This window comes from Arachis stenosperma, chromosome 1, assembly GCF_014773155.1.
Source record: "Arachis stenosperma cultivar V10309 chromosome 1, arast.V10309.gnm1.PFL2, whole genome shotgun sequence".
Lineage (NCBI taxonomy): Eukaryota > Viridiplantae > Streptophyta > Magnoliopsida > Fabales > Fabaceae > Arachis > Arachis stenosperma.
In genome coordinates, this window is record NC_080377.1 from 39,657,632 (window position 1) to 39,673,401 (window position 15,770).

At 36.4% G+C, this 15,770-nt stretch overlaps 1 protein-coding gene across 4 annotated transcripts; it reads right to left on the bottom strand.

Moving 5' to 3' along the window:
• Positions 1–2,050: 2,050 nt before the first annotated feature.
• Positions 2,051–11,871, bottom strand: LOC130968044 ((S)-ureidoglycine aminohydrolase). Of its 4 annotated transcripts, XM_057893150.1 has the most exons (13): positions 11,709–11,871; positions 11,415–11,534; positions 11,030–11,117; positions 10,868–10,944; positions 10,410–10,449; positions 10,201–10,264; positions 9,718–9,803; positions 9,270–9,351; positions 8,783–8,839; positions 3,612–3,650; positions 2,782–2,852; positions 2,538–2,591; positions 2,051–2,384 (listed from the first exon to the last, which is right to left on the bottom strand). In XM_057893150.1, the coding sequence occupies exons 1-13, from the start codon at positions 11,740–11,742 to the stop codon at positions 2,315–2,317; spliced, it is 882 nt and encodes a 293-aa protein (XP_057749133.1). In that variant the 5' UTR covers positions 11,743–11,871; the 3' UTR covers positions 2,051–2,314. The 4 variants fall into 4 exon arrangements, with proteins under 4 accessions (XP_057749133.1, XP_057749111.1, XP_057749119.1 ...); XM_057893136.1 differs by lacking the exons at positions 2,051–2,384; positions 2,538–2,591; positions 2,782–2,852; positions 3,612–3,650 and adding exons at positions 3,821–4,918; positions 5,708–7,040; XM_057893128.1 differs by lacking the exons at positions 2,051–2,384; positions 2,538–2,591; positions 2,782–2,852; positions 3,612–3,650 and adding an exon at positions 3,817–7,040.
• Between the last annotated feature and the right edge of the window lie 3,899 nt (positions 11,872–15,770).

Sequence of the window (15,770 nt, forward strand, 5' to 3'; positions counted from 1 at the left end):
TCACTCGTGCCAAGGTAAATAATTGGGTTAAGTACTTTTTTTTGTCTCTAAGATCTAAAGTCAAAATCAAAATTGTCCCTGATCTTTTTTTCTTATTAAAATCGTCTTCAACATTACAAAACATTATAAAATCATCATTTTCTACCTCAATTTTAAATTTTTGATCAAATTATCCTTCACAATTAATAAAAAAAATAAAATAATATTAAAAAACAAAACAAAACAAAACAAAACCCCCACCCCACCCCCCGTATCTCTTCACTCTCTTCCCTCCCCATCCCCTTCCTCCCACTCTCTTTGAACTCCCCCCTCCCCAACCCAACCCCCAATTCTTCTTCTCTCCCTTTCTGCCATCCTACCATCTCTGCCCTCGCCTCCTTGTCCACCTTCTTTTCCTTCTCTCTCTCCATCACCAACCTCGACCTTTCTTCCATTGGCGTCGGCCTCGCCTTCCTCATCTCCCACTACGACCACTCCCGCGGCGATCCCGACCCCTCCTTAGCCTTCAACAACTACCATGTCAGCATCAACCTCAACGGTGTGTTTCAGCTCAGGCCACCGATTTGGGTCTTTTGCTCCAGTGCGGCTACTGCCATCGTGTCGTGACTGAGGTGGGAGTTGCTCTATCGGCGTTGAGCTCCATCACCGTCATCGAGCTTTCTGGTGGTGAAGGGATCTACTCTTCTCCCTCTCTCAAGATGTTCCTATTTTCGTTCTTCCTTTTTTTTATTTTTTTTTTTATTTTTGAAGAACATAAACATTATTTCTTTCTTTTTATTTTTTAAATTTCTATTATTGCTAATTTTTTGGATCTGAAGTTGCTGTTGATGATTGTTGAATTATCGTTTAATCTAAAATTTCTGTTAATTTATTTTGTGGATGTTACTGTTGACTTATTTTGTGGTAGTTGTTGTTGCTAAATTTGCTGCTATTGAAAGAAACGGGTTGGGAGTAGTTTGTGGGTGGATGATAGTGATTTAGGATTATGAACAGGTAATTGAGAGAGAATGTGTGATAGTTATGGTGGCAGTAATGATGGTGATGGTTATGATAGCACTGATGATGGCGATGAGAAAAGGAAGAGGAAGAGAGATGCGTGATGGTGATGATGATGATGATGATGATGATGATGATGCAGAAATTGTGGTGAGGGTGAGGAGTTTTTTTTATTATTTTTGTTTAAAGACAAAATTGTCTGAAAAATATTGTTTATAGACAAAGGAACGATTTTATAACGTTTTGTAACATTGATGATGATCTTAATACGAAAAAAAGATCAAAGACAATTTTGATTTTGACCTCAAACTTTAAAGACGAAAAAAGTACTTAACCCTAAATCATTACAAGCTACCACAATTTACTAATGTTCCAGCTCATAGGTAAATCATTTTGGGCTAACACAACTTACTATGTTCGTGTAATACGCTGCTGAGTACAAGGATTTACATGAAAGAAATTAGGATAAATACGTAATATTTTCTGGTTTAGGACATTGATGTTATGTAATGTCGTGAGAGACTAATTTATTCAAATGATTTACCCCTGATTCATAGGATTTAGAGGAAAACTACACTCAGAGCATAATAATGTATTATAGATGGTGGCCTAGTTTTGATGCAAGCATTATTATCTGTGCTATGGATTGAATCTATGACAATGAGGTCACACGGAAAAACTAAACCATTTTTTTCAAAACACTCCTTAGGGTGGTAAAATAGTTAGTTCACTTGTCTATATAAGCAAATATTGAGGATTTGAATCTCGCCTTGTACATACAACAATTATTGACCAAAGATAAACCCTTAAATAAGGTTCAGATATGCGATAGATTAGTATTATAAAAGAGGAAATATTCCATGTTAAACCCCAACTATAAACCATGCTCATTTTAATTTAAAACTAAATATTAGCAACATGATCACATTCTCTAAAATGTGCGTTTTAGGAGATAAACCTAAACCCTTTTATTATTTGAGGAAAAATAGTACACGTGAAAAAATTCAGGCAAAATTTTCCAAAAAAAAAAAGAAAAAAAGATTAATCCAGATAATGGACAAGAAACATAAGAAACCTTTGGATCGATGAAAAACTCAAACCAATGCTGAAAATGAAAGATGAAGCATGAAAGCTAATTTCGTACACATATATGTTTGTTCAAGGCATGCCCAAAACGAAATTGTATTGAAGCAAAGTTAATAAAGTAATTTACACTTTATGAAGAATTGGATGTATTCAGAAACAAACCTTTTTATTTATAACATCAGCTAAGGTGGCCAATATCATTCATGTTGTTCATCTGAATACCAGCATGTGATTATAATGGGCTTCTGTTCACGTCTTTGTATAAGAGATAACGTGATCGAGTTTTTCCTAAGGCACCATACCTGAAGACAGCATCATGTACTTTAGGACATTTGTTGGAAGATGACATGTTAATAAGTTACGTACAAATACAATTTAATGATTCTTTCTTAAGAATTTAGTTAAATGCTCATATCAAAATGGGGATAAGAGAAATATAGTTGTATGTAATTTACCATTGTGGAACAAATGGTGCCATCCAAATGACATCACCTGCTTGAACTGAGTACCTAATCAAAAGAAATCCAAGCAATAGTAATAGTTTAATTTCGATACTTTGTCAGTATAAAAACTCTTATTCTGATATCCAATACACGCGCGCCAAGTGAAACTTTCGTACAAGGGAAGCAGAGAATGTCAGTATCTAGAAATCTATTCAATAGGCTAAGTTTATTGGTAGATCAGGTCTATAGTTCTTACCAACTGTCGCCCAAACGATAAATCCCCTGCCCTTCCAACAGCAGCAAACCATGCTGGTTGTAATGCACCTCCTGCAAAAGTTAGGAACTTAATATGAAACCAAAAACGCCATTAAACTTTCAAAGGAAAACAAATTAACTTTCCCTATACAGTATTTAAGTCTAAGAAGTGTATTGTGGATGTTAAATTAACATTTCTAACCATGAAACTTTAAAACAATGACAAATTTAACTAAAATTGAACGAAACTAGTTTTGTATCCACGAAAGATGATTTCTATGTGACAAAAGTACCCAACATTAATTTTATTCATGTGTAGATTTGTTAATATTCCGAACTTTCATGGGTAGAAATGATAGTTTTTGGTTTTCCATGAATACAAAATAGTTTCATTTATTCATGGGTAAATTTGTCAACATTTTAAATTTTCATAGATAGAAATAGTAGTTTACTCAAGTAGAAATGCTCCTGAGGATGACAAAAACAATTCCTCTGAAATGACAAAAGAAAAAGAATAAAAAACAACCACTATTGTGCAGCCCAAGACTATCAGTACACCTTAAAATTTCAAATATTTTACAGTTTGACAGCTTTTACCAAAGATATAATCGTAAATTTAAGTACATAATGGCATTTCTATAAAAACTTTTGGATGATTAACATTAGAAAATTACCTCGCTGTTATGTTCCATTATTTCAAAGTGCAAGGTAAAGTTAACTTATTAGCATACCCCATGATAATAGTAGAGACATTCTTAATGAACCTGAAGACATACTTAATCAACAGATTGATATTATCGCTAATTTGAGGGAAGCAGAGCGGAAAACTACCTTGACATTGAGATATTCCCCAGGTTGAAAATCCATAATCTGCAGTACATCAATAACATTTGAGTAAAAAGACCATATAATAAGGTCAAGAGAAAATAAATAAATGAAAGAATTGAAGTGTTTGAATGTATTGTGTTATAAAATGTACAGGGAATCAGTCTATTTATAGAGGAATTACAGAAATAGAAATAACTAGAAAATAGGAAAGAAAGGAAAAATACTAGCCTAAAATAAAGGAAAGATTTCTAATCATAAAATCCCTAAAATTAAGCTAAACCTAAAAAGGAAAAGATTTATAATTAATTCTATTTACATAAAAGATTCAAGAAAGGAATTGGGAATCTGATTTTGATTTGATCTAGTCAACACTCCCCCTCAAGCTGGCTTGAAGATATCATTCATTGACAGCTTGCTTATTATGCTATCAAAAGTCTTCTTGGGTAATCCTTTAGTTAGAACATCTGCTAATTGTTCCGTAGTTGGAACATAGGAGATGCAAATCTGTCCTCTCTCAATCTTTTCCCTGATAAAATGCTTGTCAACTTCAACATGTTTAGTTCTATCATGCAACACTGGATTATGAGAAATGGAAATTGCAGATTTGTTGTCACAATACAACCTCATTGGTGGAGAAATGGAAACTTTTAGTTCTTGTAGGATTTTCTCTACCCATAGTGCTTCACATATTCCATGAGCCACTGCTCTAAACTCAGCTTCTGCACTACTTCGTGCCACAACACTCTGTTTTTTACTCCTCCAACTAACCAGGTTTCCGCCAACAAAAGTACAATACCCAGATGTTGACCTTCTATCCATGACATTCCCAGCCCAATCTGCATCTGTATAAGCTTCTACTTGAAGATGTCCATGCTTTTTATAGAGTAACCCTTTCCCAGGCGACCCTTTCAAGTACCTTAGGATTCTAAAGACAGCATCCATGTGTTCTTGACCAGGTGAATGCATAAACTGGCTTACCATGCTCACAGCAAAGGCTATATCCGGGCGTGTATGGGATAAATAGATTAGCCTCCCTACCAACCGCTGATATCTCCCTTTGTCCATTACATTTTCTGGTTCAGCTGGCTTCAATTTTAAGTTGGGCTCTATAGGTGTTTCAGCAGCTTTACAACCAAGTAATCCCGTCTCTTTTAAAAGATCTAGGATGTACTTTCGTTGGTTCATAAAAATGCCTTCCTTAGACCTTGCAAATTCAATTCCAAGGAAGTATTTTAATGAGCCAAGTTCTTTGATTTCAAATGCTTTGGCAAGCTTCTCCTTCAAGTCTTTTAGCTCCCAAAAATCATCACCTGTCAGAATAATGTCATCCACATATACAATTAAGATGGCAGTTTGATTAGCTGCTGAATGCTTATAGAAAAGTGTATGGTCAGCTTGGCTTTGAGTATAACCAAGTCCCTTCACCACCATTCCAAGTCGTTCAAACCAAGCTCTTGGGGATTGTTTCAATCCATAGAGAGATTTTTTTAGTTTGCACACTTTGTTCCTCCCTAGTTCAGCTTCAAATCCAGGTGGAAGTTTCATGAACACCTCTTCCTCTAGTTCCCCATTCAGGAAAGCATTCTTTATATCCAATTGATGTAAAGGCCAATTGTAATTCGCAGCAAGAGATAAGAGAATCCGCACAGAACTGAGTTTGGCAACTGGAGCAAAAGTCTCTCGATAGTCTACTCCATAGGTTTGTGTATATCCCCTAGCTACTAACCTAGCCTTATACCTCTCTATGCTTCCATCAGCATTGCACTTGATGGTAAAAACCCACCTACAGCCAACCAATTTTGTATTCTGTGGCAGATCTACAATCTCCCAAGTTTCATTTTTCTTGAGTGCATGCCACTCTTCCATCACTGCTAATTTCCAGTTGGGATCATCTAGTGCTTCCTCTATATTCCTAGGCTCAAACAGATTTGTAATTTTAGAAGTAAAAGCTCGATGTTTTTGAGAGAGATTTTGGTAAGAGACATAATTGGAAATAGGATGGTTGGTGCTGTTTTTGAGTACTTTTTTGGTGCAGGTTCTGGTTTCTTTCCTAAGGGCTATTGGCAAATTATTATTAGAAGTGACAATTTCAGATTTACCTGGAAGTTCCTGAAGTACTATAGTTGGGCCGTCTTCCGGGTTTTCAGATTGGGCTGGTACAGAGATGATGGGCTGTTCTCTAGTCTTCTTGGGATATTTCCGAACATAACACCGAAGCTCCTTTTCTTGTGGTATTTCTTTTCCTGTTTGGATTCCAACTAATTCTGGCACAATTTCAGAATTGGTTTTCACATCTTGTTTTGCAATTGTTTCAGAATTTACTTGATTAGTGGAAGTTGTATCCTCAATATGTAAGATAGGAGTGGGTAAAGGTTCATGCAAAAAATTTTCTTCCCTTAGACTCTCCTCCTGAAGAGAATTCTTTTGAAAAAAGGTTTCATGTTCCAAAAAAGTAACATCCATACTTACATGAAATTTCTTGGTGTGTGGATTGAAACATTTATAACCCTTTTGACTTGGGGAATAGCCAATAAAAATGCATTTTTCTGCCCTTGGATCAAGTTTACTTCGATATGAAGGTGTATGTAAAAACACAGTGCAACCAAATACTTTTAAAGGTAAGTCAGAATGCAACCTACATGCTGGAAAATTCTTTTTGAAAGTATCCAACGGTGTGCAGTAATTTAACACACGTGTGGGCATTCGATTTATGAGATAGGCTGCTGTTAGAACAGCATCTCCCCATAAATACTTTGGAACATTACCCTCAAACATAATGGCACGTGCTACTTCAAGAAGGTGTTTATTCTTCCTTTCAGCAATGCCATTTTGTTGGGGTGTATTGGGGCATGTAGATTGATGTTGAATACCTTTCTTTTGAAGAAATTCACCAAGATTTTTATTAAAGTATTCAGTGCCATTATCACTTCTTAATATTGAAATTTTTGTGTCAAATTGTGTTTCTACCATTGTTGAAAAATACTGAAAAATTTTAGAAACCTCAGATTTTTCATGCATGAGATAGATCCAACATAGTCGTGTGTGGTCATCGATAAAAGTTACAAACCATTTTTTTCCAAATTGAGTTGTTATTTTTGATGGACCCCATACATCACTATGAATCAAGTGGAAAGGTTTAGATGCATGATAAGGTTGAGAGTAATAAGGAGCTCTATGGCTTTTTAAACGAATACAACTTTCACATTTAAGTAAGGAAGAATCAATATTTTTAAACAAATTTGGAAACAAATGTTTGAGATATGGAAAACTAGGGTGTCCTAGTCTATTGTGCCAGAGAATTATTTGGTCCTTTATAGGCATAGAACTTATACCACTAAATCCTTGAGCTATTTTATCCTCCGAAATATCCTCAAAGTAATAAAGCCCATCCATCATCTTAGCACTGCCAATCATCTTCCCCGAAGTCCGATCCTGAAAAATACCATGAGTGTCAAAGAATGTCACAGCACAATTGGAATCCTTGCAGATCTTACTAATAGAGAGAAGATTACAAGAAAGCTTTGGTACATGTAGGACATTTCTTAGGTCAATGTTTTTGGACAGTTTAATTGTACCTTTTCCAGCAATAGATGAAAAACTACCATCAGCAACTCTAATTTTTTCATTTTCAAAGCAAGGAGAATAAGTTTTAAATAAAGGGGAGAGGCTGGTCATATGGTCAGATGCACCTGAATCGACAATCCATGGTGCATTCAGGTTTGAGGTGCAGTTAAGGGACATAGGAATACTAAAATTACCTGTTTGAGCCAAAGAACCACTAGGAGTACTAGACACAGAACTGGAATTTAACAGCCTTATGAGCTGCTCAACCTGTTCCTTACTCAATGATGATTTTTCAGCCTCATGAGCAGTTGGAGTAGAGCGTATTTTGGGACCAGGTTTGCTGCCTTTAAGATGTGCTGGTTTTCCATGAATCTTCCAGCAGGTTTCTCGGGTGTGACGGGGTTTATTGCAGTGGTCACACCAAAGATTGGAGGGGTGCTTCTGATTTGATGAACTTTTAAGTGCAGCAGGTGCCACTAAAAGTGCATTAGACTCCAAAGAGGTCTGTTCAGTCTTGCATTTTCCCATCATCACAGCTCTACGAGTTTCCTCTCTTCTAACTTCAGCAAATACTTCTCCAATTGAGGGTAGGATTGCTCTTCCAATAATTCTGCCACGAACTTCATCTAGCTCCACGTTGAGGCCTGCAAGAAACTGGAATATCCTCCCTTCTTCCACTGTTTGTTGGTGGTGTTTGGCATCAGCGGCTGAATTCCACTTGTAGTTATTGAAGTGGTCAAGATCCTGCCACACCCGCTTCAATGTGTGGAAATATTTGGTGACATTGTCACTCCCTTGTTGAATTTCTCTAGCTTTTAGAGTAAGTTCATAAATCTGGGATTTATTCCCAAGATCAGAGTACATCTCCTTGACACTATCCCACAATTCTTTGGCTGTGGTATAGTACATGTAGTTACTGCTGATATCCTCATCCATTGAGTTCACCAGCCATGTCATCACCATGGAATTTTCGGTATCCCACACATGATATTGTGGGTCAGTGATGTTAGGCTGGCTTCGCTCACCAGTGAGATATCCAATCTTCCCTCTTCCACGGATATACATCTGAACTGATTGAGACCACCTAAGGTAATTTGACCCATTGAGTCGAAATGTGGTGATCTGAACTGAATGGGAGTCACCACTAACTAGTACCCGTTGCTCAAATTTTAAATCTGATGGAGTAGGAGTGGTGTTCTCCTTCTGTTCAGGATTAATGACTGAGGAACTGTCAGCCATAGCTATAAATCAGAGGCACAGTGCAGAGATCCTGCTCTGATACCAAATTGAAGTGTTTGAATGTATTGTGTTATAAAATGTACAGGGAATCAGCCTATTTATAGAGGAATTACAGAAATAGAAATAACTAGAAAATAGGAAAGAAAGGAAAAATACTAGCCTAAAATAAAGGAAAGATTTCTAATCATAAAATCCCTAAAATTAAGCTAAACCTAAAAAGGAAAAGATTTATAATTAATTCTATTTACATAAAAGATTCAAGAAAGGAATTGGGAATCTGATTTTGATTTGATCTAGTCAACAGAAAGGAACAAAAACTTGGTCAAAAATATGGGTGGGCACATGAGAATATAGAAAGAATTTGAGCTTACATGGATATTGAAGTCATATGCCAAAGATGTAGGGAGAAGCTTCCGCAGTTCAAAAATCTGATGATGGATACAAAAAATGAATAAAATTGCATGAGAAGATGCCTGCATAAAATAAAACATAAAAAATAACACAAGAAGCAGCTTGATTCTTCAGGATATACTTCAAGCAATGGTAATATGTATAACCAGTTATGTAAACCAACAAAAGTCAGACACTGGACATGATTCAGAATCATTAAATGTGGACTCTCAGTTTAATATAACAAGTGAACCGGATCTTCAGAATGCACCCAATACATGTAGGAATTGCCCCAGGGAATGAAATCAGTATTTGTAACATATGCATAAATGTCCTTTCATGAACTATCATCGAAAATTGGAGAATGTCCGATTCAAAATTAAACCAAAAAGATAAGAGAAAAAAAAACGAGAAAGCATATTGCTTTAAAACATATTGCTTTAAAACATATTGGAATCAATAAATTACCTCGCCTGGTGTTTCAAGGAGTGGCTGTCTATCTGTTGAACTAACCACTGGCTCTGGGACGAGATTTTGTAGTGGAGCATATCTAAAAGTTTATAGAAGTTTTGGTAGTTCAAGTCATTAGAATAGTCATATGAATGGCTGCCATTTAAAAATGAGTAACAAAAATATGATATTTAATACTGGAAAATCGCACCTACTTTTGTTGTTATTTCTACTGACATTTTGATGTCAAAGAAACTTGAAAAATTAAAAGTGTGAACAATCCATTTAAATTTTAGGTCAGGCTGTCTACATTACACCCTTTGGGTGCAGTCCTTCCTTAGACCCTGCATTCATGAGGAATGCTTGTGCACCATGCTACTTTTTTTTTAAAAATACCATTATTGGGTGAATTACATAATGCCCATGGTGGAGCCATAAGTATATGGGGAAGTAAGACAATACAAACCTTCGTTCAAATACAACAATAGTAGCAGGAGAATCACTTTCAATGGAATGTTCAAAATTTGGAGGTAAATAAGCATAAGAATCCACCTGGAAAATTAAGAGGTAAATAAGCAAATGAAAACATGACATAAAAATCTGTGGTCTCTATAAACAAAATTGTGATTGTCACCCTCATTCTTCCTGAATATTGATATATATGCCAGAAGTCAAATAAACATGAAAGACACTTTGCAGTCCATGCTACAAATAGACTTAGGTTATAAGTTTTACACTGAAAGGATATATATTTCTATCCTCTTTATAACATGAAAGCAAGAGGACTTACCAACGGAGCTATTGTTAAATTAGAATGTCAAATCTAACATTTTGAGCAAACCAAAGCATAGAATATAAGAAACCAGAAAGCATTATTTTAAGCAGTCAACCAATTCATGCTTTTTGAAATATCAGTAATATCATCATAAAACAATCATAAACTTAATACCTTCAGAATATGGCTGTTGCCGGCAGTAGTGAGTGTGACACCACCTTGGAGCACAAAGATTAATCTAATAGAATAAAACATGCAAATGGCAAAAAAAGCATATCAAAAATGCATTTAGAGCCAGAAGCAATGTCAGAAAAGTTTGGTGCATTACAGAATAAGGAGTGCTAAAGTTTAAAATTTGAAAGCTGAAATCACAGATTAAAAACCTCTCAACACCATGCGGGGGTAATCCTGATCTAGAATTCTCTGAAAAGGGATAAAGCATATAGATTAGAAGCATACTAAAAAAATCACCGTTGAGGATATAATGGTTAAGTGAAGTTGTGAAGAGAGTGTCAGAAAGCCTTTTATAAAGGACAATTGCAATCCAATTGCATCACTATTCCTAAAAGTAAAAGCTAACAAATGTGTATCATCGCGGAATATTTTTAAAAGTAAGCTAACACAAGAAAAGAATTAGTGTTAAAATTATGCATCCCATATATGAGCAGAAAGTGAAATCAAAATACTAGTTTTGAGCAAATATATGTGCTCACCGCCTCACCCTGGAATAACTGGTTATATCCCATACTGAAGAATCAATATCTCATCAAGCGAACAGGAATGTAGCATCTAGACAACTAAAGGAAATACACTAGATGCTGTAAAATAAGTCATAACAAACCTTTCAATTTAGCCAGGAACATTACAAAATGTGAACCCATTTCTGGTGTAACTAAATATGCCCCGGATGTATTGATCCTGTCAAAGCAATTCAAGTTACTAAATCAAAAGAGGCTCAAACCTCTCAACCAAAAGAAAAAGAAAAAGCAAAAGTCAAGAGTACCAATCAGGTAATGGGCTATAGACTTGACTTTCTGGTGTTATCAAAGCATGATCACTCTTATAAACGCTGCGTGTAAATCCAGGCAAATCTGACAGAACAAAATCGCAGGAAACTCAAATCAGTATAACTAACTGCTTGGTAGTAAAGCTAGTTAACCAATTAATTTTTTACTCTAGTTGCAATTTCAATACCAACTTAATTTCATTTTTCAACTTTTACTACTCTTCAGTTCAATAAGAAGGATTCAAGAACCAATCAATCACATAATCCATAGAATCAGTAAGTGAACAAGTAATTATCGATAGTAATGAATGATTAATGTTTCTTTCATTCTTAAATTTAACAATTTTTTTTTTTGTGATGAGAAAAGTAACCTAAAGTGTACCTTGAAGGTGTATAGGAGAGAGCGTAGGGTTGTCTACTTTCCAATAAAGAGGCTTGGGTTTTGATTCTGAAGAAGGAGCAGAGCAAAATCCTTCTTCGCCCGATGCATATTCAAACAAGCCTAATAATAATAATAATAACAATAATAATAATAATAATAATAATAAGTAAAGCAACAAAACACAACTAAAGCAATCATCTCCTACACTCATCAACTAAGACAACTTGGCTACCATGAGAACTAACAAACTAATATAATAAGAAGATAACAGAAGATAAATGAGAGAGAGAGTACCAAGAACGAGGAGAAGGAGAGAGAAATTGAGCATTGTTTATGTTTTCAAAGGGAGACGGGGATTTTAGCATAACTCAGCGCAGTGGTAGTGAACTAGTGATAGACTGGTAGCATTACAAGCTGACTCACTCATCATCAATGCAGTCACCGCTGAGTGGAGGCGAGCAGAGCCAACAAAACCAATGTTACGAGAACCGAACCGACTATTAAACCGGTCAAATAACTGATTCAATGATTCAGGTTTGGTTAATGTTCAGAAGGATAAACGCGCATTTTGAACAGGGGATGCTCCTATAAAGTTGCATAAAATGTTTTTTTTATAAAGACGCTTACATGTCATCATATTATTGAACGTTTTAATGAATTGGTTTTTTAAAATTTTTTAACTAATCACTTAATCAGAACAAAGTTGATTTTTTATAAATTTTATATTCTGAAAATCGGCCGACCGGCTGGTCTAACCGATTCAACCGAGAACCGTTCTGAAAAATGGTCTGGTTCACTTTCCAAACCCACCCCTTCCCCCTAACACCCACTCCACCCTCTCCCCCCAATTCGCGAATCACTATCCCCATCCTCGTGAATTCTAAACGTTAAATTCACCCAACCAAAACCCTAAGTTCTCCCTGCAATGGTTCTGCCACCGTGCCACCGCCGTCCGTGCTGTCTACGCCTCTGCTTCCTCTCCTCTAGTTCGGCGTCCTCCTTCCCCCTGTCCCCGTCCTCCCTGGCTTCTCTCGAACTTGGAGCAGCTCGCCGTTGTGTCGCCACTCGCTGTCGTCTCGCCGGGAGCCGTCCATGTCTCCGTCGAAGGTTAGCAGTACTGCCTTCACTTCTTCGGTTCTTCTCTTCCTTTTATGCCCTGTTGTTGATTTCTGAATGTGAAACTGTGAATGGATTAGTGGAAAATCAAATAATTGATTTTGTGTTGTTGCTCTTTTTTTAATTCCTGAGATTTTGGTTGAAATTTTCTTGCCGCTGCTAAAAATAGAAATCAAATCATTATTGAAATTTTTGTTTAGCTTTATTGATTTCAGGTTTAGTGTGATTAGGGATTACTTGTTACTATTTTGTAACGATTGATGCTGAATGCTAAAAATGAAAATCAAATCAAGTGTTGTTTGTTGTTGAAGGATAATTTTTGTTGCTGAATACTGAATGCTATTGGTAGTATTAATTTTGCGCTGTTATTAATTTTTTGGTTGTGCTGCTGCTGCTGTGGGTTCTGGGTTCTGGTTCTAGTGTGCTGTTATGTGTTTTGTGGCTCTGGGTTATGCTTCCTGATAGTTCTCTAGAACATGATTCTCTCATACAGTCATACGCACTCCTATAAAAGGAGTTAGGAAGCCCATTGCTTATCTGAGTGGTTTTAGCCCTGGTAGCCAATGAGCGCTTGTCTGGTATCAAATGAGCTCAAGTAGTTGAGTAGCTAAAGGCTTTGGTTGCCTTAGATGAAAGAATGTCCTATCTTCGGATAGCTTCCTATAGACTTCTTACCTTATTTATGGAAGTACCTTTCTTCCCCCAACTATTAAAGGAAAGGCTCATTCTGAGTCACAAGAGCCATTTCTCTTTTTTTTCATAAATTAACAACCAAAAAGCTCTGCCTCAAACTTCAACCCCTTCGAGTTGGCCACGGGGCAACAGCCTCTGACGCTCCACACCATTGCGGCAGGAGGAGGCTTGCTCATCAGCCTACTTTGCCAAGACGCGGCAGGAGTTAGTCATCAACAGCTGCTACCTCACTAAGCTACCAAGCAGAGCCTATAGATCACTTAGCTGCTAAAAATGGAAGGAAAATGGCAATCTGAACCAGCAAAAGGATTTCCGCAGTATCAGCATATTCTCACAATTGCAGGAACAAGAAAACTAACTCTTTTTCTGCCCTCTAGTACCTCTTCATCTTTTCTTCTATTTTTGCACTCGTTCATTGTATAGTAAGTCAACCCTTTGGATTACTGGCATAATTGAATTGGAGATTTAAAAGACATAGTTGATTTCTTAATACTGAAAATTCACCTTTAGTTTTGATCTAATTGTTTTGTTTAGTAGGAACTAATAGAATCTCTTCATGGCTTTATCATTGTTGTTTTCTAAGTTATACTAGTTTCTTGTAAGAGAATTAATGCTAGCTAGTCTGGCCTTCCGTTTTGCACAAATAGCAATATATAAATACGGCCATTTTATCATAACTATAGTCACAATTAGGAAGTTTAATTTAATAGTATATGACGTAGATACGCCTACAATACAGATATTTGAGCAGAAACAAAGTATTTGTACATTATAACATATGTTGCAGAATATGATAATAACAATTAAGAGTATTGAGTATTGATATACTTGTTATCTCTCTTCGAAATGTTACTTTCAGTATTTACTGTTTTAATTTAGCTTTGCATTCTCTCAGGACTTCTTGGAACAACATTTTAATAAGAAGGATATATATTTTAGGTAGGTTTGTTTGATTATTTTAAAAAGACAAATTTCAGTTAAAAACATTTTTTCAGCATCATTTTTAAGCATCACCTTTCATTCACTAGCTTAGCTTGCATATTCTTTGCATTTGATAGGACCAAGTATTTTTTCTACTTCATTTACTCATTATTCTTTATTTCATCTAATGGATCGGAGCAAAGAATTATCACAACGAGTAATAGTCAGTCACTTTCAAAGGTTTTAATTAATTAATACTAATAGCATTTAATCGAAAACTGTTATTTATTGCCCTTTGATTAATTCATCTCATTAGGGTGCAATGGATGTTGACTCGGAACCACTCAGTTCACAAGATAACGTCAAAGATTGCATGATGACTGGTATGGAAGAAAATGTTAACTGCACTTGTGATTGCGGTGGCAGCAGTAGTAAGTGTGTGTCTGTGACGACCGATGATATTATAAACAGACCTTTGAAACATCAGATGCAGCTTATAACTTGTATGTACGTTATGCGAGGTTTATCGGGTTTGGAGTTTGCAAGGGTGATACAGCACGTGAAAAAAATAGAACACATCACAGAAGGAGGTTTTTTTTTGCAGTAAGGAAGGAAAGAGAGCCGAGAAATACATATCTAGTTTGAGTAGGAAGAGGGAGCATAGAGCGCTGACTCGCACTGGTTGTGAAGCCATGCTTGCGGTATATATTGACACTAAAATTTTGACTTTGAGGGTTAAAAAATTAGTCGAGAAGCACAACCACGATCTTGTCCCACAATGCTTGGTACACCTAATTCCGAACCACCGAGGGTTGACTGAGCCACAAAAAGCTCAAGCGAATACCATGCATGATCATGGTCTTCCAACCTCTAAAATAATGGGACTAATGGTAGGCCAAGCCGGTGGTTATGCCAATGTAGGGTTCACAAAGAAGGACCTAGATAATCACTTTCAAAGAACTCGTCGTGCAAAGCTCATTGGTGGGGATTCCAATGTGACGATTAGCTATCTACTTGGGAAAGCAGATGTCGACCCGATGGCCATAGCAAGGTATAGTGCTACTGATGAAGGTTAGCTGGAAAATTTATTTTGGGCAGATGGCATTTGTAGGTCCGATTATCAGTGCTTCGGAGATGTGCTTGCATTTGATACAACCTACCGGAAGAATAAGTACAGAAGGTCGTTGGTAATCTTCTCAAGTTGTAACCATCACCGCCAAACATGTATATTTGGTTTTGCCTTGGTAGAGGACGAACGGTCGACAACATATATGTGGTTGTTGCAAAACTTTCTAGAAGTCATGTTGAACAAGTCTCCCAGTATTGTGGTCATAGATGATGACGAAGCAATGAAGGCAGCAATTCGAGAAATCTTCCCAGATGCAACTCACCGATTATGTGGTTGGCACATTCAGAAGAATGTAACGGCAAACATAAAAAACAAAAATTTTTCCAACGACTTCAAAAGATGTTTGTATGCTCCATGGCATTCGGATGAATTTGAAGAATATTGGGAGAATATGATAAAAAAATATAGGTTGAAGGAAAATGAATGGGTTCTAAATTAATATGAGAAGAGGAAAAGTTGGGCAAGCACTTATTTGAGGGATAAATTCTGTGCTGGAT

Bases quoted from the DNA above. Each gene is read 5' to 3' on its own strand.
- LOC130968044 (XM_057893128.1), bottom strand. From the start codon at position 11,742: ATGCTCAATTTCTCTCTCCTTCTCCTCGTTCTTG. The intron at 11,118-11,414 runs GTACACTTTAGG...TTGTTCTGTCAG, and splicing joins CTCTCCTATACACCTTCAAG to ATTTGCCTGGATTTACACGC. The intron at 8,840-9,269 runs GTAATTTATTGA...ATCCATCATCAG, and splicing joins TCCTTGAAACACCAGGCGAG to ATTTTTGAACTGCGGAAGCT.